The sequence below is a fragment of the Rhinopithecus bieti genome, unplaced genomic scaffold (assembly GCF_001698545.2).
Source record: "Rhinopithecus bieti isolate Rb0 unplaced genomic scaffold, ASM169854v2 scaffold_25807, whole genome shotgun sequence".
NCBI classification, from domain to species: domain Eukaryota; kingdom Metazoa; phylum Chordata; class Mammalia; order Primates; family Cercopithecidae; genus Rhinopithecus; species Rhinopithecus bieti.
In genome coordinates, this window is record NW_016811708.1 from 181391 (window position 1) to 203815 (window position 22425).

The 22425-nt window shown below is 37.2% G+C and overlaps 1 protein-coding gene across 1 annotated transcript in view; it reads left to right on the plus strand.

The window, feature by feature from the left end:
• TMPRSS11F (transmembrane serine protease 11F) overlaps positions 1 to 22425 on the plus strand; it is an 80256-nt gene that overhangs the window by 43586 nt on the left and 14245 nt on the right. Inside the window, exons 4-7 of the mRNA XM_017894847.1 lie at positions 14553 to 14620; positions 16373 to 16536; positions 18834 to 18872; positions 20004 to 20205. Of these exons, the coding sequence (XP_017750336.1) occupies positions 14553 to 14620; positions 16373 to 16536; positions 18834 to 18872; positions 20004 to 20205 (473 nt within the window). The remainder of the gene's footprint in view (positions 1 to 14552; positions 14621 to 16372; positions 16537 to 18833; positions 18873 to 20003; positions 20206 to 22425) is intronic.

Below are 22425 nucleotides of genomic sequence, written 5' to 3' on the forward strand. Positions count from 1 at the left end.
TAATATTTTTTAATTATATAATTTTTGATATTAATCTTAAATCTGGTTATGACTGACATATTTTGTTTTATTATAGCTTATGTATTTATCAAGTTATTTCTAATTTTTTAAGTATATTGGGTGAGCCATCTCCTTAACTGTCATAGCAGAAAGTCAAAGAGAATAGTCTTCCATTTTTTGTCCCATGAAAAGCATGGTTATGGAGACCATAGATTTGTTTAGCAAAATTCAGTATATTAGCTTGGATTGTAGTCTTTTAAACTTATAAGAGTTATTCTAGAACCAAGAATTAATGGCCAAATAGGAAGAGCACTATGTTAATATGATTCTTTATGATTATTAGCTTTAGACACTAATCTCCTTTAATAAAAGATGAGAACTTTGGCATTCCCATTCTTCCCTCACTATACTATCCTCTCTCTGTATTAGTCATAATGTGAGAAAATATTTACAGTTTATCCTGTTATTTACATAAGTTGATTCTAAATGTTGAAAAGCAATAAGAGCATTTCCCTTTCCATAGCTTTTAAATAGCATTTTGTTTTTTACAATTATTACCACAGTTCTTATGCCATTCAAATAATGTTCCCAGAATTAAGTATGAATATATTTTCTCTCTCTTTCATGTGTGTGTAACCCCTCTACCATTTTACTGTATTATCAGACATTTCCAAGGTCTTGGTATTTCTTTAAATCTTCTTTTCTAAAACTTTGTGTTTCCTCCTCAATTTCAACTAGTTGTGCTGTAGGTCCACTTCACAAAGGTAAACCTAACCAGGACAGGACTGCACTGTTTTGTGAGATCCATTACTTCTTGCATCCCATGTTTTCATTGATATAGTAAGACATGTCCTCAAGTACCTTTTCTAAGAAAAAGTTCATGGGATGTAAAATTTATGAATTATTTTATGCTGAAAAAAAATCCTGTATTCTATATTTCACTCAGTTGAAAGTTTGGATGCACAACTTTAAATTGAAAATCATTTCCCTAAAAGTGCATTCAATGTGATGCCTCTGCCTTTTTTCTTTTTGCTTATGATCACTTTGGTGATTTGGGCCCTTTTTGGTTCTCTATAAGTTTCAGAATCTTTTTTTTTCTAATTCTGTAAAAAGTGATCTTGGTACTTTGATAGAAATAGTGTTAAATCTCTAAATTGCTTTTGGCAGTATGGTCATTTTAATGGGATTGATTCTTCCAATCTATGATCATGTCTATGAGACATTTGTTTTGTCTCTGTTTTCTTTCAGCAGTGTTTTGTATTTCTCCTTGTAGAGATCATATACCTCTTCAATTAGACATATTACGAGGTATTTTATTCTTTTTGTGGCTATTGTAGATGGGATTGCATCTTGATTTTGCTGTCAGCTTGAACATTATTGGTGTTTTCCAATGCTAGTAATTGTTTTATGTTGATTTTTTGTATCCTGAAACTTTAATGAAGTTTATCAATTCTGGGAGCTTTATTTGTGAAGTCTTTGTTTTCTATACATAGAATCATATCATTTGTGAAGAGAGATTGTTTAACTACTTCTTTTTCTATTTGGATGCCTTTTACTTTTTTCTCTTGCCTCATTACTCTGCGTAGGACTTCTAGTACTATGTTGAATAGAAGTGGAGAGGGTGGGCATCCTTGTTGTGTTCCAGTTCTCAAGGGGAATGGTTCCAGCTTTTGCCCATTCAGTGTGATGTTGGCTGTGGGTTTGTCATAGATGGATCTTATTATTTTAACATATGTTCCTTCAATGCCTAGTTTGTTGAGGGTTTTTATCATGAAAAGATGTTGGATTTTATCAAAAGCTTTTTCTGCATCTATTGGGATGATCATTCTGTTTTTAATTCTGTTCATATGGCGAATCACATTATTGATTTGAGTATGTTGAGCCACTTGCATCCCAGGAATAAAGGCTACTTGATTGTGAAAAATTAACTTTTTGTGTAGCTAGATTTGGTTTGCTGGTATTTGGTTGAGGATTTTTGCATCTATGATTATAAGGAGTATTGACCTGATATTTTCTTTTTTTCATGTGTCTTGGCAAATTTTGGTATCAGGATGATGCTAGCTTTGTAGAATGAGTTAGGGAGGACTCCTTTCTTCCTGATTTTTTGGGAATAGTTTTAGTAGGGCTGGTACCCATTATTCTGTGTATGTCTGGTAGAATTTGGCTGTGAATTCATCTGGTCCAGGGATTTTGTTGGTTTGTAGGTTTTTTATTACTGATTTAGTTTCAGAACTCGTTATTGGTCTGCTCAGGTTTTCAATTTCTACTTGGTTCAGTCAGGGAGGTTATATGTTACCAATAATTTATCTATTTCCTCTAGATTTTCTAATTTACATGGATAAGTGTTCATAATAGACTATCTTTTGTATTTCTGTGGGTTTGGTTGTAATGTCAACTTTGTCATTTCTGATTGTACTTATACGGATTGTCTCTCTTTTTTTCTAATTTAGATAGCTATCAGTCTTGTTTATTCTTTCAATAAACCAAAAATTTGGTGTTGTTGATTTTTTTTGACTTTTTTTTTTAACAGACTTTTGTGTCTCAATTAAGTTTCATTCTGCTCTGATTTTAATTGTCTTTTATTTTGCTAGCTTCAGTGTTGGTTTGTTGTTGTTTTTCTAGTTTCTCTATGTGCATTTAGATCTTTCTAACTTATTGATGTAGGTGTTTAGTGCTATAGTCATTCCTCTTAACACTGCTTTAGCTGCATCCTAAAGATGTTCATGTCTTGTGCCTTTACTGTCCCTAATTTCAAAGAAATGTTTGATTTTTGCCTTAAATTTGTTGTTTACCCAAAGGTAATTCAGGAGCAAGTTGTTTAATTTCCATGTAGTTGTGTGGTTTTGAGATACCTTCTTGGTAATGATTTCTATTCTTATTGCACTGTGGTATGAGAGTGTGCTTGTTGTGATTTTTTTTAATTTATTGAGGCTTGCTTTATGGGCAAATATTTGATTTATCTTGTAGTATATTCCACATGCAGAGAAGACGAGTATGTATTCTGTGGTTGTTAGGTGTATTATTCTGTAGATGTTTGTTAGGTCAAGTTGGTCAAGTGTCAAGTTTATGTCCACAATTTTTTTGTTAAGTGTTCTGCCTCAATGATCTGTATAATGCTATCAGTGGGACTGTTGATGTTTCCCACCCTAATTTTGTAGCTGTCCAAGTCTTCATAGGTCTAGAAGAACTTGTTTTATGAATCTGAGTGCTCCAATGTTGGGTGCATATTTATTTTGGATGGCTGAGCCTTCTTGTTGAATTGATCCTTTTATCATTATGTAATGGCCTTCTTTTTCCTTCTTTACCATTCTTGCTCCTTTTCGTTTTCTGTTTGCATGACAGATCTTTCTCCATCCCTTTACTTTGAGCCTATGGGTGTCACTACATGTGAGATGGTTCTTTTGAAGGCAACAGATTGTAGAATCTTGTATTTTTATCCACCTTGCCACTCTATGCCTTTTAAGTGGGACATTTAGACCATTGACATTTAAGTTACTATTGATATGTGATATTTTGTTCCTGTCATGTTGTTAGCTGATTGTTTTGTAGATGATTGCATAGTGGCTTTATGGTGTCTGTGGGCTATGTACTTAAATGTGTTTCTGTGGTAGCTGGTATTGTTCCTTCATTTTGACATTTAACGTACTCTTAAGGACCTCTTGTAAGACTAGTAGTGGAAACGAAATCCCTTAGCTTTTGTTTATCTGAAAATGATTTTATTTCTCCTTTACTTATGAAGCTTAGTTTGGCAGGGAATGAAGTTCTTGGTTAGAATTTCTTTTCTTTAAGCATGCTGAAAATGGGTCCCCAGTCTCTTCTGGCTTATAAAGTTTCTGCTGAGATGGCCTGATGAGGTTCCATTTGTAAGTGACCTGACCTGTGTCTGTAGCTATTTTTACATTTTTTTTTTTTCTTTTGCAGTGATCTTGGTGAATCTGATGACTGTATGCCTTGAGGATAGTTGTCTTATATTGCCTCTTGTAGGGGTTCTTTGAATTTCTTGAATTTGCATGTCAACTTCTCTAGTGAGATTGGGGAAGTTTTTGTGGATCCTATGCTTAAATATGTTTTCTAAGTTGTTCTTCTCTCTTCTTGTCTATCTAGAATGACAGTGGGTCATAGCTTTAGTCTCCTTACATAATCTCATATTTCTTAGAAGTTTTGTTCTTTTTTAAAAATTCTTTTTTCTTTACTTTTGCCTAAGTTGAGTTAAATAACTGGTCTTCGAGCTCTGAGAGTCTTTCCTTAGCTTGATCTATTCTGTTGTTAATGCTTCCAACTGTATTATAAAATTCCTGTAGTAAATTTTTCAATTCTAGGAATTTAGTTTGGTCCTTTCTTGGCAAGTGGCTATGTCATCTTTCACCTCTTGGATCATATTACTGGGCTTGTGGGATTGGATTTCAACTTTCTCCTGAATCTCAATGAGTATCCTTGCTATCCAGATTCTAAATTCTATATCTGTAGTTTTAGTCATTTCAATCTGGTTCAGAAACATTGTAGGGGAGGTAAAGTGATTGTTTGCAGGCAAGGAGACAGTCTGACTTTTGAATTGCCAGAGTTCTTGCACCTATTCTTTTTCATATGAGAGGTCTCATGTTCCTTTATCTTTTTGAATTTGCTGTCATTTGAATGGGGCTTTTTTTTTTCATTCTTTATTTCCCTTGAGATTTTGGCTATTGTATAAATTGAGTATAGTCTGTCGTCTTCATTTCTTCGTGCTTTCAGAGGGTCAGAGTTCTGTACTGGGTCTTTATTTGTGGCTAGATTCTTGCATGGGTTTCATAGGCATGTGTTCTGGGAGAATTTTGTTGGTGTTATAATTCAGACTGTGATCCAGTAGATGGTGCTTAAGAGTAATGGCTGGCAGATAGGCTCTTAGCTGCTCTGCTCTTGTGTATTTCAGCATGTTTACAACAGTGCTCTGTGGTTGTGGGATTGAAGAGAGATGATGCTCATACCAGGTCCATCCCTGTGCCCTAGGGGGCTCCCTTTAGTCACTGGCACCATGCCCTCATTTCCTTAGCCTCAAGAGGTGCCCTGGCAGGCTGTGTTTCTGCCTGCAGTAGTGACAGTCCAAGGCAAAGATTAGGTTGCCAAGAGACCTGCAATGTTGTGGAAGCTCACTGGTCCTCTCTGCTTGGTGGAGTCAAAGCAGGTTGTGCGGTATATCTGAAGGTGGTCTGTTGATGCCTTGGCCTACTGGTCAAGGGTGAGGGATCTCTGGGCAGGGTGGTGTTGTCATGGGTATGCAGCTTATGTAGTGCTTGTGGCTCACAGTTTTTTTGCCCAGCAGACAGCTGTGGGGCCTGCCCAGCTTGTTGTCCCTCAACCAAGTCACCTTCTCTTTACTGCCTGAGTATTTGGCCCAACCAGCTGGTTTTGTCCCAAGCCTTCTGTATCCAGATCACTGGGCTGTTAGGTGTCCAGGGCTATGGTGCTTCTTTGGTCAGAGGCAGTGACTGTCAGACAGGGCACACTCTTTCTGGATTATCCCTGTAGAGGGAGGCACACCAGCTTCTGCACCAGCCCATGAATCCATGTCTCAGTCTTCTCAGTGTTCTGAGAGTGGGGGCTCTTCCCCTGCTCAAGCACCAGCCACAGATCTTAGCTTGGCACTCCTGAACTATGTGCTCTAACCCGACGGGGTTGAGATTGAGCCTGCAGCTTTGTCTTCTGGCCTCTTGGGGTTGGAGACTGTCTCTGCTGGGGGAGCGGATATGTTCGCAAACCAGTAAAGCACTCGTACTGGGCAGTGGAGGCTCTGCTGTGTGCGTGTTCTTGTGGGAGCAGCCAGGTAGCATCCTTGGGAGGGGCCGGCGGACAGCAGCCTGTGCAGAAGAGACATACCTTAGTCTCATGAGAAAGGCAGCCCTGCTCTCTCCTGGCCCTGCAGTCAGCAGACGTCAGAGCTATTTGGAGGAAGGGAGAGAGCCTTGGAGGATGGATTCCTATGGCTGTTTTGCTGCAGCTGCCCCACATGCAAAACCTTCTGAGCTCCATGTAGGCATGAGCTCTCTGCCTACTCTCAAGGCACATCCTCCTGCCAATTCAAGTATCTATGGAGGTCGTGGGATCTCTTGTAGGTATGATCCTAGAGATCCCCAGCAAGAGTGAATTGCCCTGCAGTCACTTCATTCACCCCTTCTCTAGGAGCTATTCAGGGCCAGGAGCTAGTCCTAACATCCAGCAAGACCACGTAGAGTTGCCAGCTTCCTCCTCTTCAGCCTCTGTGTCTGCATTGCCTCTCTATCAACTCTGAGTGTTTTCTCTCTCAGAAATCTGTTTGATATATGTTGGCTTACTCAATATTTTGGTCTCTCTCAGTGGGAAGGTTCCTTTCTGGCTGTATCTGGACAGCCATCTTGCCACTCCCCCAACAAGTTCTCAGTTATTTTTCACTGGTGGCAAAGAGAGGAAGTGAGTGAAACATATCCACTTTAATGATAAATTTATACTTTAAATCATAGTTCTTCAGCAAAAATGTTGAAGATTGTCTCTATCATCTTTCTATGCCCAAAAGCCATATGAAAGCCATGCATATGTAGAGTTTGCATAGAACTGTTTTGTTTAAAAACTGAATTTATATTTTGACAGTACTCCATTGTTTTTTTGCCAAAGTTAAAAAAAATGACTAGTCTGGTAATTAAAACAAGATACTAATTGTTTACACGTTGAGAATTGCTAGTGTGATTAAATTAATATTGATTACTTAAAATTAACATGTGAAGTATCACTACTTAACTAAATGACATGCAGGAATGATTTATCAAGTACGTATCCTAGGACAAGGAATCATTCTAACAGACTGGTTTCCATTTTCCCCTTGGGAGCATCCAGTAATTATTGTACTTACGCTAGGATTCCACACCTCAAAGCCAATGCTGTAAAAAACTGTTTGTGTAGATAAAAACAAAGATAAACATGAGTTCTGGAATTTTTCCATATGCTCTATGACACATTGACTTCACTTTGGAACTGAATGTTCAGGACAATCCAAAAAGATAAGACTATAAATAAAATTATAGTATTATAATTACAGTATATTATAGTTGGATAGGTAAATGATTTCCAAAATAAAGACTGGAAAATTCCCATGACTCCCATCCACTATGCAGAATTTTCAGTATCAAAAGGCTACAGATGTTGACTCCATCACTTTCTAATTTCATTTCTTAATAATAGCTTCTCACTGAAACCATCTTTATTGGGCTCCTTATATTCTAAAACTACAACAACTAGCTTGAGGATCTCTTAAAAGGACATCTTAAAGAGATTTCTTTTTTCACTCTTCGTTCCTTCTATTTTAAGAGATTAACATTTACAATACAAAAACTTCTTTAGAGACAAAAAATATTACCTTTAAAAACACTTTTTCATTTAAGTTTATTGAATCTTTTCCTGGCTGTAAGCTAAAATCTTTTTCTAAAATTGGGGATGTGTGATGACAGAACTTCCAAAGAATAGAGACACTGAAATAGATGCACAGCAGAGCATTATCTAGTACTGATTAATTTATTTTTGCATAGGTTATATTCCAAAACACAGAACTTATGACTGGTGATCTTGATTAATTTATTAATCCATTAATTTATTATCAATAAAATATTTATTAATTTATTAATAAATNATTTATTTTGATTTTATTTAAATAATAAAATTTATTTAAATTTTAATTAAATAACTTATTAATCAAGATCTTTCAGAAAAAATTCATAAGGAAGTGAGGACAGCAGGAAAGGGCAAAGGAAGAAGCTAGATAAAGATGTAGTTTCAAAAATGTAGCCTCAGCATGATTTCTCTGGGAGATCTGGAGCCTAGATTAATCACGGAGGTGATTCTTCCCAGAAATTAGAGGGTTGGGTTGTTTGTCTTACACCAGTAGAGCTGCCCAGGGAAGGTGGAGCATAGCCTACCAGACATTACTAAACAAGGTGCTCAGGTCAGACAAGGACAATCCTCTGCAGAAGTGCAGGTGTGAACTGTTATCAGTCAATTCTCGAAGCTGGGGTTTGGGTATACCTCCCCACTCAGTGCAATTTGAATAGAGAACAAATATCTGCTACGATTCTTTTCTCGCAATTCATTATCATTTAAGTAATTTCAGCTTCTTAAATAAATTTCATAGGAAAGAAGAAAAAGTTTATTTGCTTGATAAGTGACTGCAAGCAATAACTCCCCATTGACCTAGGCCTCCAGATAATCCAACTCATGATCCTGGCTTTGCTTCATTTCCTTCTGTGGCTCTGTAAGTGATTTCATCCATTCCCATAATAGGAGTTCAGAAGAAGAAAAATCCCTTTGAGTCAGCAGGAAGCTTTCCTGGAGAGGAAAGAGGAAAAGAATCAGTTTTGTTGGTGTTTTTGCGCTCTGCTGACACATATTCCCTTGACAGTAGCAGGAAATTTGCATAAACTGCCTGAGTATTTTCATGGGTGGACCTCAAAAGGGATTCCCTACCTGGCATGCAGTAACTGCTGATCTTCCTTGAGGACTTAATCTGCATTTAGTTCACAACCAAAGGAAAGATGCAAGCTCAAACTTGTCAAAAACAGTAGCTGGATGGGTATGAAGCTAATTAGTCAGAGCCATAGGTATCATTTCAAATATGTTATTTTGTTTTTGAATACTGGAGTTCAAACCAAAGACTACAATTGGTATCTGATTTTAAGGTGAAGTTTTTTTCCCCCATTTTACCACGAGCACACTGTCTTGTTTCAAACAGAATCATCTCTAGTAAAATGATCTATTCTTAGGTTTGCACTATAAAAAGGGACAGGATACAATTAGTTTTTGTAGTTTGGATCATATTACAAGCATCATAGTACTGAGTTCCCAACAGAACAATGTAAATACGAGTTAAACTTTCCAGAAACTAGTTATAACAATGATTAGGTATCCGAGGAGGAATAGTTCCCCTACCCCTGTTAAACTTAGAAGCAGGAAACAACCTCTGAAGAGATTATCTCTTAGGAGATTTATATTCAGGGAATAAAAGATGACTTTGAGGTCTTCTTTAAGGGTTTCTTTCACCATGACCTTTCTACCTGCCTGTCTCCCACCAACTTTAACATCTGTCTTCAAATATGTAATTAATTCAAGGTTGTCAAAGTCACTTAATGCGCTTAACACAAGATCTAAAGATGGCTTCCCTGGGTTCATATTACAGAGCCACCATTTCCTCTGTCACCTCAGTCAAGATTATATATCCTGAGTCTCAGTTTCTTCATCTGTCAAATGGAGCTGTTGAGAATGATACTTTTCCTCCTAAGATGGTTTGAATTTTAAACAAAATAATCACTCCAATGCCTGCCATGTAGTATGGAATTAATACTTGGAAGCTTTTAGTAAAGTTCACACCAGTATTGTACTATACCAGCATATGCCATTTTAAAATAGAGGTTGATGTGTTGGGGACCATGGTTTGTTAATATCACATTTTAGTTTGAATTGAATCTTGATATTTTCTTATACTCTAATATAATAAGACTCCTAATCCTTCCCCAAAGTGTCATAGGTACAAAGTTCAGAATTTCAGAGGACGTTTATCAGAAGTGCTAGAGACATAAAAGTCATCTTTTCTCCCTGTTTCCCGAATGATGAAAACAAAATGAACTCAGAGAAACTTAGTGAAATCGTAAGTGTCATGACTCAGAACTGATCCAAACCTGAGGAATGACCCAAACATGTGAGGTCACCACTGGGGTCTCCTGGGTCCCACCTTTCTGCAGATGACCACAGATTTCTGCTTTCACTTGGCAACACGATTTGCAGATAAAACAATGTGTTACCATCTTCTTCCCTTTACCATCTTGCTGATTCTTAATTCATTAATTCATTTATTCATGCACTCATTTATTTATCAAACATGGCTTGTGTGTTCACCATGGGCCAGACAATGTGTGGAGCATTGGATATACAAACATAAATCACACTCCCTGCCTTACACAGTTCACAGTCTAGAGTGAGAGAGACACTACTGTAAACCAGTGTGATAATTGTTATTAATATAATAAAATCATATTCAAGATGACAAGGTGGCCCAAATAAAGGAGTGTTCAACTTTGAGGAGGGCTTGTTAGAGCTAACTTAATTGTCATTGGAGTTTCTCAAGTAAGGTAAAGTTGTAATTGAAGAAATTTGCCAGGGGGAAAAAAAAAAAAAGTTGTAGGAAGAGGAAAATGAATGTGCACAGTCACAGAGGTGTGAACCAGCCTACTGTGATTAGGAAAGAGAAATTAAATCAGTAGATAAGAGGTTTTGGCCCCTCTCCAGCTGGACTAGGCTCAGGGCAGGGGAGGGGGGTACAAAAGAGGTAAGCGGGTGGGAGTAAGGGTGGGATGGGGGCGGCCAGAGGCCAGGGGGCCATCCACCGCTTCCCGGGAGGGCTGTGCCTCCGTTGGGTTTGTTAGTGGCCAGGACAGGGCAGGGCAGCCCAGCCTCCTGTCTCTGCTTCCATCTTCTATTTCCCAATGCGCTCATCCTGGCTGCCACAGAACCCTCTCCCCTCAATGACATTGAGCCCTGGCTAACATCTAGGATGGTGTGGAGCCTGCCTGCAAACCACCCACTACCTAAGGTGCTAGGCTGCAGGAGCTGGCAGTGCTTGCTCAAAGCCTGGTGTTCCTTGCACAGTTGATGGTCTTTCTTATTTGCATCATCTGTCTCATATTCTGTGGACATCTGGGCAGTCAAGCTGGGTAGTGTTACACTTGTGAATGATACTGGGATTTCAGTTAAAACTGGATTAGCCTCCCCTTGTGACAAGCTAATGTCTCAATCCTTTGTAGGCAAGAACCTGAAATGTGTGGGGAGCATACTTCAAAGAGGAATCCTTATCTTGATGCTGTGCTGTTTTCCTTGCTGGGCCATCTTTCTCAATACTGACAGCATCTTCCTGCTCTTAAGGGGATCCTGACGTCACCAGGATGGCCCAAATTTATGTGATGATTTTCATTCTTGCTCTTCTAGCAGCATTTCTGTTCTGGCTGCAGAGGAGATATTTACAAAAGTCAGGGCATGATCTTGCCTTAAGTTATCACTGGAATCACAGGGAATGCAGTCTGTGTGGGCCTTAGTGTACTCTTGCTTGTAGACTGTGGACATTAGAGGGTTAGAATCTCCTTGGGCCAACACCACTTCCTGGTTCTTCCTGTCTGCACTTCTTTTCCTCTACATGAGGAAAAAAAAAAAATTATCAATACTTGGGGAGGTTCGACTAGGGACTTTTCCCAGGAGTGGGGCTCCTACATCCAGCCGGCTATCCAATTATGCTCATGGTGTAGACTGAGTGACAAGCTTGAGATTGGAACGCTTCTTGCAAGCGTTCTGATTAATGTGACAGAGTTGGAAGCTCAGGGCATCATCTGTGAACTGGCCTTTGTAGTCAAGATGGTTGCCCTCTGGTTTTGGCATGGCAGCCAGTGTACAAGTGGGCAATACTGTGGCAACAAGGAATCATGAGCAGGCTTGGTGCTCCCACTTTACTGTTCTTCTGTGTGCCAGTGTGTGTACACTTGCAGCAAGTGTTTTTACTTGTAGTTTTGAAGAGTGCAGTTGCCTATATATTTACCATTGACAAAGATATTATTTCCCTTTATGAGCCAAATGATGCCTGTTTTTGCTCCTCTTCATCTACTTGATGCACTTGCAGGTACCTTTGGTAGAGTCGTGAGAGGCACAGGAAAATGGAAGACTAGTGCTATCTTGACTGCCATTGGTTATGGGAAAACCTTTTTTGTTTTCCCATGGGAGTATCTCTGATGTTTGCTGCTAAACGGGATAATAGGACTCTGGTCTGGATTGAGCATGTCTTTCAAACCTCTTCTATTTAGCGTACATTTTGAGAATAAACTAGAATAGAGCTGCAGAGCAGGCACAAGTTTGAGCAAGTTTAATAAGGTGCAGAGAGACCATAGCTACCCCAACAGAGCTACCTATCCCAGAAAGAGAAGTAACTGATGGAGTGATTTTGCCTGATATCGTCAGACCAGAGCACCAGACCATACAACTGATGGAAGAAAACTCCTCATATGCAATGCCCTCTGTTGGGGATGTTTTGACGAGACAGTTGATTTTTATTGTGGAATGACTTGAGCTGTTGCTATTGCTATCCTTTCAGCAGAATTTTAATAACAGTTTTCAATGACTATAAAGTAGAAAAATTATCACCAGCCTTCAGCTAGAAATGATAATTATATGCCTTATATTAAGCATGGAAGGCGACCTTGTTATTTGGACAGTGGTTTTACTCTCGACTCTGGGTGGAAAGGTGATGTCTCCATGGTTATTCTGAGAAACTGTGTTACCCTAATGGAAATCAAGAAAGGAGGTATAACTTTAAGCAAAATTTTCTCTGTTAACTGTATCATGATTTTTAAGTATGTAAATTTGGTTTTTCCTTCTGTAAGTGTTCCTTGTTCTTTCTTTTTTCTTTTCTTTACTTTTTTTTTTTTTTTTCCTGAGATGGAGTCTCACTCTGTTGCCCGCGCTGGAGTGCAGTGGCGCAAGCTCGGCTCACTGCAAGCTCCACCTCCCAGGTTCATGCCATTCTCCTGCCTCAGCCTCCCAAGTAGCTGGGACTACAGGTGCCCGCCACCATGCCTGGCTAATTTTTGTATTTTTAGTACAGACCTAGATTCACCTTGTTAGCCAGGATGATCTCGACCTCCTGACCTCGTGATCCACCCACCTGGGCCTCCCAAAGTGCTGGGATTACAGGGGTGAGCCACCACGCCCGGCCTATTCTTTCTTATGTTGAATATCTTTCTTCTTCCAGGAAAGTGGTTCATTGTCCTATAAACTGTTATTGGTGACCTAGTTTTCTTTTATTTCTCTTAATGTGCTTAGTCTTGCCACTGAATATATATTAAGTACCTGTTCAAATCCTGTCTAGGATATTGCCATATAAGCTTTTACAAAATAAACACCTTAAAATGAGAGAGAGAGAGAGAGAGAGAGAAAGAGAGAGAGAGAGAGAGAGAGAGAGAGAGAGAGAAGAGAGAGAAGACTTTGAAGGTAGGGATGGGGCAAAGTAGGGGCCAATGAAGGGGTAAGATTGTGTTGAGGGAAATATTGAGCTTGAGGCAGGGGTCTAATATACTCAGGTTTGCATTTTAAAGATATCATCCTGGTTGCAGCATTCGGAGGGAACAACTGAGGGGACAGAAGATAGGGTAGAACCACATCAACATGCCATGAGGAGGCTGCTGCAAAGGCCCAGATACAAGTTTCTAAGGAGCTGATTTGAGACCATAGCAATGGGATTGAATCAAGGGAAGTGGATTTAACATTTAGGAGGTAAAGTCTACTGGGCATTATTACCACATTAGAAGAGTCAGGGAGAGGAAGGAATCTTGTGGGGAGGGAGACTTTCCTTCTCCTGACAAGATGTAGAAATTGGGGGCAAAATTTACCATGGAAATAGATCTTATGTAAACTTACATCGACCTGTTATTCTGACTTATAACTCTCAGCCCAGTGCTTTTCAAATTTTTTTTTATCTATTTATTATTTATTTTGAGAACAGATTATGACTCTGGCTAATTTCTGTATTTTTAGTAGAAGCGGAGTTTTGCCATGTTGCCCAGGCTCATCTGGAACTCCTGGGTTAAAGCAATCTCTCCACCTTGGCCTTCCAAAGTGCTTGGATTACATGCGTGAGCCACCACACCCAACTAGCCCAGTGTTTTTTTGACAAAAAGGCAGAATCTCAATAGCCAGCTGGAATCAGAACCCTTTAGGAAATCAGTTTCTCGAATATTGAAAAATTTCCAATGGCTTAGACTGGAAAAGCTAAGTAATGAAATCCTGATGATGTAAGAGTGTGGTGAAACTTACTCCCAAACATAGTACCAGTTTTGAAATCCTGTCTCTCATAGAGATGACTAACAAGTGAGGGTGTCAGAGTCACATGGCAGAAGTCATTTCAAGTCATGTCAAATGGTCTAGTGATGACATAATCATTTAAGAAATCAACAAATTCTATCAATACTGATGAGATACCATATTTGGGATGAGTGCAGCAAACAAGGTAGGCTTTCTTAGAAATGAGGATGCTGTCTTAAAAAATAGCATGTACTTTTAATTTACTTGATAGTATTTAAAACTATCATCAATAGCTTAATAGATACCAGACAAGGTGTAAAATGTGTGATGTAATTTCACTTAATTCTCAAATCAACTGTATAAGGCAGATATTGTTGTTATTTCTGCCTTTTCTGTAAAATGTTGTTGTTATTTCTGCCTATTTCTGTAAAATGCTCTGTAAGCCACTTTACAGAGGCTTAGCAAAGTTGAACAATTTCGTTGTGGTTATTTGGTTCCACAAAGATTAGGCCCCAGGTTTAGTCTTAAAACTGTCAGCATACCCATTAACATGACTGAGAATAAGCTGAAAACCTTTTTTTTTTTTTTTTTTTTTTTGCCTAAGTCTCTACCTAAGACAAGGAATAACACTTTTCTTAAGACTAATACTTCTTTTTTAAAATTATTATTATTTTTTATTTTACCTTTAAGTTCTGAAGACTAATACTTATTTTTTTAAAAATCAGATGTCTAGGATATTTCGACATTCTTCTGTAGACGGTCGATTTATCAAATCTCATGTTATCAAATTAAGGTATGTAAACTTGGTTTGTAATTTCAAGTTAATACTGTTAAGATGAGGTATTTGATGAACCTAATTGCTTAGCTGCCCTGAGCAAGTCTTTACAGCAACACACAGATTTCATAAATCCTGAGCAGCCCAAGGTTTCCTACCTATTCCTCAATCACAATAGAAAGTCGTAAGGTGCTTTGTGACAAGAAAATCTCAGCTATTGGATAGAAAAAGAGGAAACAAATACAAGAAACAGAGGAATGACACAGCTGACATTCCCTCTTCCCCCGGCCTCTTAAGTTAGGGGCTAAGTAGAATTTAACGTCTTTTGATTTTCCTCATTTTAAGCCTACCCCACCGTCAGACAATGACTTTCTCCTCAGTAAAGTTTTTCTTTCATGACAGTGCATGTTTATTGTTAAAGTGGCTTTTCATTTTGATGCTTTGGTGAAAACTAATATACAAAAATGAATCATAAAGTTATCAAAAGACTAAAATTACAGAATCCATCCTGAATGTTTTACATGTTGTCTAAAAGCTTAGATTCCATAGTGATATATGTCTTCATATATATGTATATATGTATATATACATTTGTATATATGTATATATATTTGTAACGTGTATTATATATTTATATATGTGTATATATTTATAACATGTGTGTATATATATTTGTAATATTTGTTTGCTTCGCTTCTTGGTGATAAAGTAAATATAAATATGGTTAAATGATTAAGGAACCCATGTCTTTCCTTTTTCTCTTGCACTTCTATCTTTCATACCTTCTTACCTTTTTTCCTTTCTCCTTTCCACTTTTCTCTCCTTCTTTCCCCTTCTCCTCTTCTTCCTTTCTTCTTTTTCTTTTATCTCTCAAATTAAATTCATTCTCAAAAGATTTCTTGAGGCTTTCTAACCCCGTACATCACAATGTAAATTTATACGTTTGAACTGTTTATCAAATGATTCTGTTTTATAACTGCTCTCTTTAATCATTTATCTGTTCACAGACCACCAGACCCCAACAGGTCAGTGTTTTAATATAGTGAAGGTTTATTTCATTTTTATGGTACAGTCCAAAGAATCAGAAGTTGGGGCAAGGGTGTGGGTGCCAATTAAGATTATGAAATGAAACTGCCCACTGGATCTTCTGCATCTGGTGGCAGACAAGGGAAGAGTGAGAGCAGGAAAATGCTATGAGAGGTTTTATTAGAAGCCAGACCTGGAAGTGGGGGACATTATTTCTTTCCATATCTCATTGACCAGATTCATTAGAGAGTTTCAATAAACCTCAGGAATGTCCAGGAAATGGAATCTACCTCTGTGCTCAGGAGACAAAGGAAACTGGGTTTGGTAAACAAAAGGATCCTCCTTGCCACACCATTTCTAAAGAATAATGACATTAGTTACAGCTTTTGCTAAAATTGCCTTAAAAAGCAAGCCATTTAAGTATGTATAAAGCATGATTTCACAAAAATCTCCTCCCACAAGCCCCTCTAAACTATGAGCTAAGTAAAGACAGTGAACAACTGTTTTCAGGTATGTATTTTATCCAATATTTCTAGCATGTTGTCTTTAGTTCTTCTACAGTGCTTCCAACACTTCCTGGTTGTTACACACTCATTTTTAATCTCTGTGTCTAGAGATAATTTAAAAATCTGGTATGCATATATATCATGCATTATGTTTTTAAAGTTTAATGTGAGTCCTAATAGGTTAAAGTCATTAATGATTAGATAAATGGCATTTTTTATCTGCTTTTTTGTTCTTCAGTCCAGATGAACAAGGTGTGGACATTCTTACAGTGCTCATGTTTCGATACCCATCTACTGATAGTGTTGAACAAATCAAGAAAAAAATTGAAAAGGCTTTATATCAAAGTTTGAAGACCAAACAGTTGTCTTTGACCATAAACAAATCATCATTTAGACTCACACGTAAGTCTTTTACTTTTATTTGCCACTTTTGTGATTCCCTCCTGATTGCCCTCGCTCTTATGATGCGCTCTTTAATTTGTTATAAGCAACAATATATATATAGTACGAATATATATATATATATAAAATATCAGCACAGAATAAAACTAAAATAAATTTCCACTATGAGGCAAAATGTAGTATTAAAACATGTTTTATTTCATATTTTACTAGGGCTTTTTATAAGGTTTCTAAACTTTTTTCCATATCATATATTATTGGGTCCTTACAAAAGTTCCAAAGGGTAAGTATTACTTTCACCATTTACAGGTAAAGAAGCTGAGACTCAAGGAAGATGTGAGACATGGGAGTAGCAAACCTTGGGGCTAGAATTAGACACAGGTATTGTGACTCACAGAGGTCTTTACAGATCAGTTCTGGGGCTTATTTTTTATAGTATCAAAGAAAGACACACTTATGAAGGTTTACCCCTGTAGGAAGAGCCAGTGACATGAACTGTAAAGAGGTTCGCTAGCTTGTTTCCAACTTAAAACGATTTTTCATCCATTCCTTATTTATTCCTCATGAAACAAAATAGGAAAGTTCTTGTTTTGTTTTCCTCCAAAAGCGGAAGGAAAGGAAGTTCAAATTAGGAAACTGAAATTCAAACTACCTTACAGCTAATTGGAATCCAAGCTCATTTCTATGCCAATATGTAATTGAAGGTAGTAAAATAACGTGTTTTAAATAAAATTTTAAATGTCAAGGGCAGGAACTGTGTCTTTTTATTTTCTTACCCCTCCCTCAAACACTAGCATACATCTCACATGTGATAGGTGTTCCAGCTCTATTCATTGCTTCTTGTTATGTATTTCCAAGTTTAGTTACTTCTAATTTAATACAAAAAAGATGGGAGAGAGGCTTGTGTTTTGGACCCAAAAGCCTTCTCCCTTCCCAATAGCCATATATTTATTTAGGAAACAAGTTATCTAAAGTTAATTCTTTTGTTGTTAGAAATCAGGAAAGTTCTTTAAATATATTTTGAGATAGAATCCCCACAAATATTGTTATGTTCTCATAAAGTAATTAGAAATAATGGAGAATATAGTATCCACCTTGATTGCTAATCAATTGTATTCCAAAATATAAGTATTTTCCAGCATTCTATACATGGAAATCTCAATTCCTGATGATATAAATGTCCCTAAGCCACAGTCATATATCCTAAAGTAAAATATCCATTATAAAAGTGACATTATGCTATGTTTACTGAGTTGTTACTGTTGTAGACTTTCTTATTTGTACAATTTATTAAAAATTTTGTCATTGTTGGTTACATACAATGATTTTTTATGATACAAGTTGTTTTAATACCAAAATAATTAAATTCTCTGATCCTGCTCAATAATGAATATTTAACTGTATATGTTTTCTTCTGCCACATACATGTATTCTGTTAAATAAAGAGACATATCCATGAAACCTCTAGTAGGAATTAGGGCTTGCATCCCTTTCTGGGGAGAAGTCAATGTTCCTGATAAAATTACTGTAATTCTCATTTTCTCACTGACAAACAGAAAACCAATCACCCAACAAACATCTAATGTAGCTGAGTTATAATGAACACGAATGAATAAATTTGAAGGGATAAAAGATGTCACGGAAGGGAAACATAAAATGAAGTGAAAGTTTGTGTGTGACTGGGGACTCTGGACTGGTTGTATGTGAAAGAACTTCATGATTCTAGTGCCTGCTGCCTGAGCCACAACCATCCAAGCCATTCACAAGAGAGAATCCTCAGGGAGACGAGGTTATCAACCTGCACTGACTAAATTCCTACTCTATTAGATCAGGGCCTTGAAATTGGGCCCTCGGGGATCTGTGATGCATTTAGCTCCATAGAGCTACCATTTCAGACTGGCCATTAGGAATATGCCTAAACCACATAGGTTGGTAAACACCAATTGTGATAGGAATTGGAGGTTGCTCCCTCAGATTATACTGAAGCTCCCAAAGAAAGCAGTCAGAGACATTTATCCTTATTTATTATTTCCTAATTTCTATTTCTTTTTCCTGAGCAAAATCAGGAAATAAAATGCTCTCTGATTTAATTTTAAAGTAAATTATACAATTTGGACCAAAAATAATATCAGAGTAAAGAGTTATTTATATATTACTTGATTATGAAAAATCTCATGCTCTCTTGAAATATGTATGCTTTGGATAATTCACATTTCTATTAATGACCAATTGAATAAGGTAACATGAAAATGGGAATATATTATTCTGCCAGCTAATTCATATTTTGCTTATTCCAGCGATTGACAGCAGAAAGATGAGGAATCTTCTCAACAGTCGTAAGTTCCAAAACCCACAATTAACTGTTTATTTCACAGTGAAAGATCATGAAAAAAAGTTATAGAAAAGTTAGCGGTAAGGTTTACCAAGCTTTTAAGACTAATTTTATATTTTGTAAGTCTTTTATTATTTTAGTATTTAAATTTATAAATTTATACCAAATACAATTTTAAGTTTATATGACCTATGAGATGTGGTTAAAAACACCTTACATAATATTCTAGATATTATATTAATATTCATTATAAATAGCTCTTTTAATATTATCTGACAATTCAAGAGAGTGTTTTAAACTGGTAGCATTTAGGCTTTAATTTTTTTTTTTAATTTGCTTGCATTTTTATTGAAATATCTGTTATGTAAATTATCTTCCTCTTCCTGCCCTGCACCCCACATTCCAGCATTGGTACACAATTAAGGTCTATTGTGGACAAACATGCCCATTAAAAATGTTGTAACACTTTAAGGTCTCTTTTAAGATTGACTTGAAATCTAGTCAATTGAGGGTTTGATATCAGGGAAGAAGAATTTTTTTTTTAAACTAGTTTTTCAAGTTTTAAAAGACCAAAAAGGTCAATATTGTTTGAATCTGTTAAAATACAGGGATTTGCAAACACAATAAATTGATTCTCCTTAGTCATTAGTTAAGGGAAAATCATGACCCACATTTAGTATTGGGCTGTCTCTCAGTAATAAGGATACTGCTATTAGTTTTGGTGTGGGTCCTCCTAATTTTGTATCCCACTCTGTCACTTACCAGCTGGGTGACCGCCAGCAGTGTTCCCTCTTCAAGGCTTAACTTTCTCATCTGAAAGGTATGTTGCTATAAACACATCTAAAACACATAGCAGAGGATCTATACATTTTTGGTGCTAGATGAATTACCTATATATGCTTTATAAGGAGAGACAGAAGTTAATTCCTGGTCTGAATGCCTTGAAATGTTAGTGAACATTTCTTCTGAATCTCAATAGGATCAGCAAGACCTGTATCAAATAAGCCCAAAGGCTGAGTGCTATGAATGGTTCACAAGGTAGCAGGGACAAAGGATTGTCTATAACCAAAGCAAATCAGAATATACTTTTTTCTTCCTTTTTATGAATACGAACAATCATGTATTTCTGTGGCAGGCTGTGGAATAAGGACGACATCTTCAAACATGCCATTACCAGCATCCTCTTCTACTCAAAGAATTGTCCAAGGAAGGGAAACAGCTATGGAAGGGGAATGGCCGTGGCAGGCCAGCCTCCAGCTCATAGGGTCAGGCCATCAGTGTGGAGCCAGCCTCATCAGTAACACATGGCTGCTCACAGCTGCTCACTGCTTTCGGAGGTAAGTTAACCAAGGCTGCTGTGAACCTTCTTTTCACAGTCCTCATCTGCCATTGATTTAGTGCATCAGAAGAGTCCAGTCTTGCCAGTTTATCCTTTGCTCCATTCAGCGTAGACCCTGCTGTCCCCTAAATGGATTATGCTTCCCCTATGCCCTATATATGATGCTTGGGTTTTGTCACTTATAGTTCTCATATATTTTCCTCTCTCATGACCCTAGTGCTGTCTTTCCTACCATGTATTATATAAAATAATAAGTAGATTATTGTAGTGTAAAGACTATTACACATGTAACAAGTTTAATGTCTTACATACTCAAGAAGAAAGTCAGCTACTTTTGTTTTGTTTTTTCTTTTTTTTCCAATTAATCCCTCTAACTTCCCACTGTCAGCATTGCCATCACTTTACGAATAAGAAAAGAGTCATAGGTATCCCTCTTGAAGTTCTCTCTTCTCATTGCATTCTCTAGGAACCCTGCAGGCCTGTATGGTCCAGAAAGGTGTGTGGAAGGTGGGAGAGACCTGCTACTTTGTCTTACTCCCTTCACAGTATTCAAGACTGGTTAAGTACAGCCCAGCAAAATCTCTCTGGGCTTTCATGGTTGTACCCCTTAAAACTCAGCTGTGTCATTTCATGTACACAGACATACACAGCACCCTAGTGCCCAAGGAGGTCAGGAACACACAGTTTTTCTTCCCTGAAGTTTTACCATCATGGTACAGAAAGTTTTTCCTTTTAAACTCTCAAAGACAAAACTCTAAATAGAGACCCTTTGCCTGGCCGGTGACACTACTTTTGCACTCTACACCTTATTAAAGGAGCCTATCCTTGGTGATTCTGGGAGGCACTTTATCATCCTTCTAAGGGTAACATCCCAGATGGTTCCAAGATACTAAGTTGATTATCTGTTGCTTCCTCACAGAAGAGAAGAGAAAAGGGACTCACTTCTACATGTGTATTGACAGCTCCTGAAATAACTGGCATTATGACTTATGGGTAAATTTGAGTCTCACTCACTTGTGAAGATTTTCTAATTTTTTCGTATTCACACAGTCCTCCAATCTTTGCACTTCTGTTTTTGTGAGAGTGTCTTCCATTTTAGTTTATAATTGATCTCTCTTTATGTAAATTAAAAATAAACAAATCCAGAATTCCAACTTAATATTTAGTGAAGATTATAAGCTGTGGCAATTGAAATACTTGTTTCAGCAGGTCCAGTGCAGGCTCTGGGTACTCACAGACCTACATGGGAATTGGCCATTGAGCTTGATGAAGTAGAGATTACTGGCGACCTTGATAAAAGAAGTTTTTCTAGTGTGATAGGGATGGGAATGGATTCAATAGAGAACGGAAGGAGGATTAGATGCAGTAAGTTTTAAAACCACTTTTAAGAAGTTTTTAAATGAAAGGGATCAGACCAAATTTGACAGTTGATGGCAGTTGTGAAGTTAAAGGAAAGATTTTTAAAAATGTGGGAGACACACAATAGCATATTTTATGCTGATAATAATAATCCAAAAGAGTTGGGTAAAGTGATGATCCTAGAGAAAAAAGAGTGCAATCTAGAAGTGATATATTAATAATTTCATGTAATCACACAATGTGGTATACTGTTGTGAAGGAAAACTACGTGGTACTTTGAAGACGATATTGCATTATTCACATCTTTAAATTTTTATAAATTTATTTTTTCTGCAGAAATAACGTATTTTCAAAATCATATTTAAGACAAATCTTAGCACCCTTTTATCTATGAAAAATGATTCCAGTCTTTGTGTAACAGTGTGGGTGGGGAAAACACTCTTGAAAAGATGGAAAGAGACCTGGATCATCTCCTTTTGGCACTAAACAGTGGAGTGTCACTCACCTGCGCAAGTCACTGAACTTCTGGGCCTTGATTTTCTTATTCATAAAACATGTTGAATTGGCCCATCATGTGAGGCTTCCTTTCATTGGCAGTACACAAAGGGATGGTATAATTTTTATTCTCTATCTGATTGATTTGTGAAATCCTTAAGACCTGAAGTCATATTATGTCTTTGTATCTCTGAGAATTCTAGTATCTAGTGCCTAGTTTTTAGTCAGTCCTAAGATTTCTGGTTTGAATAAAATCTTATCTTAATCTGTAAAGAAGTAAAATAGATGAGAGCAGAACCCCTCACATCTCCCTGGGCTCTGCCTGCTTTTTTTTTTTTTTTTTTTTTTTTTTTTTTTTTTTTTT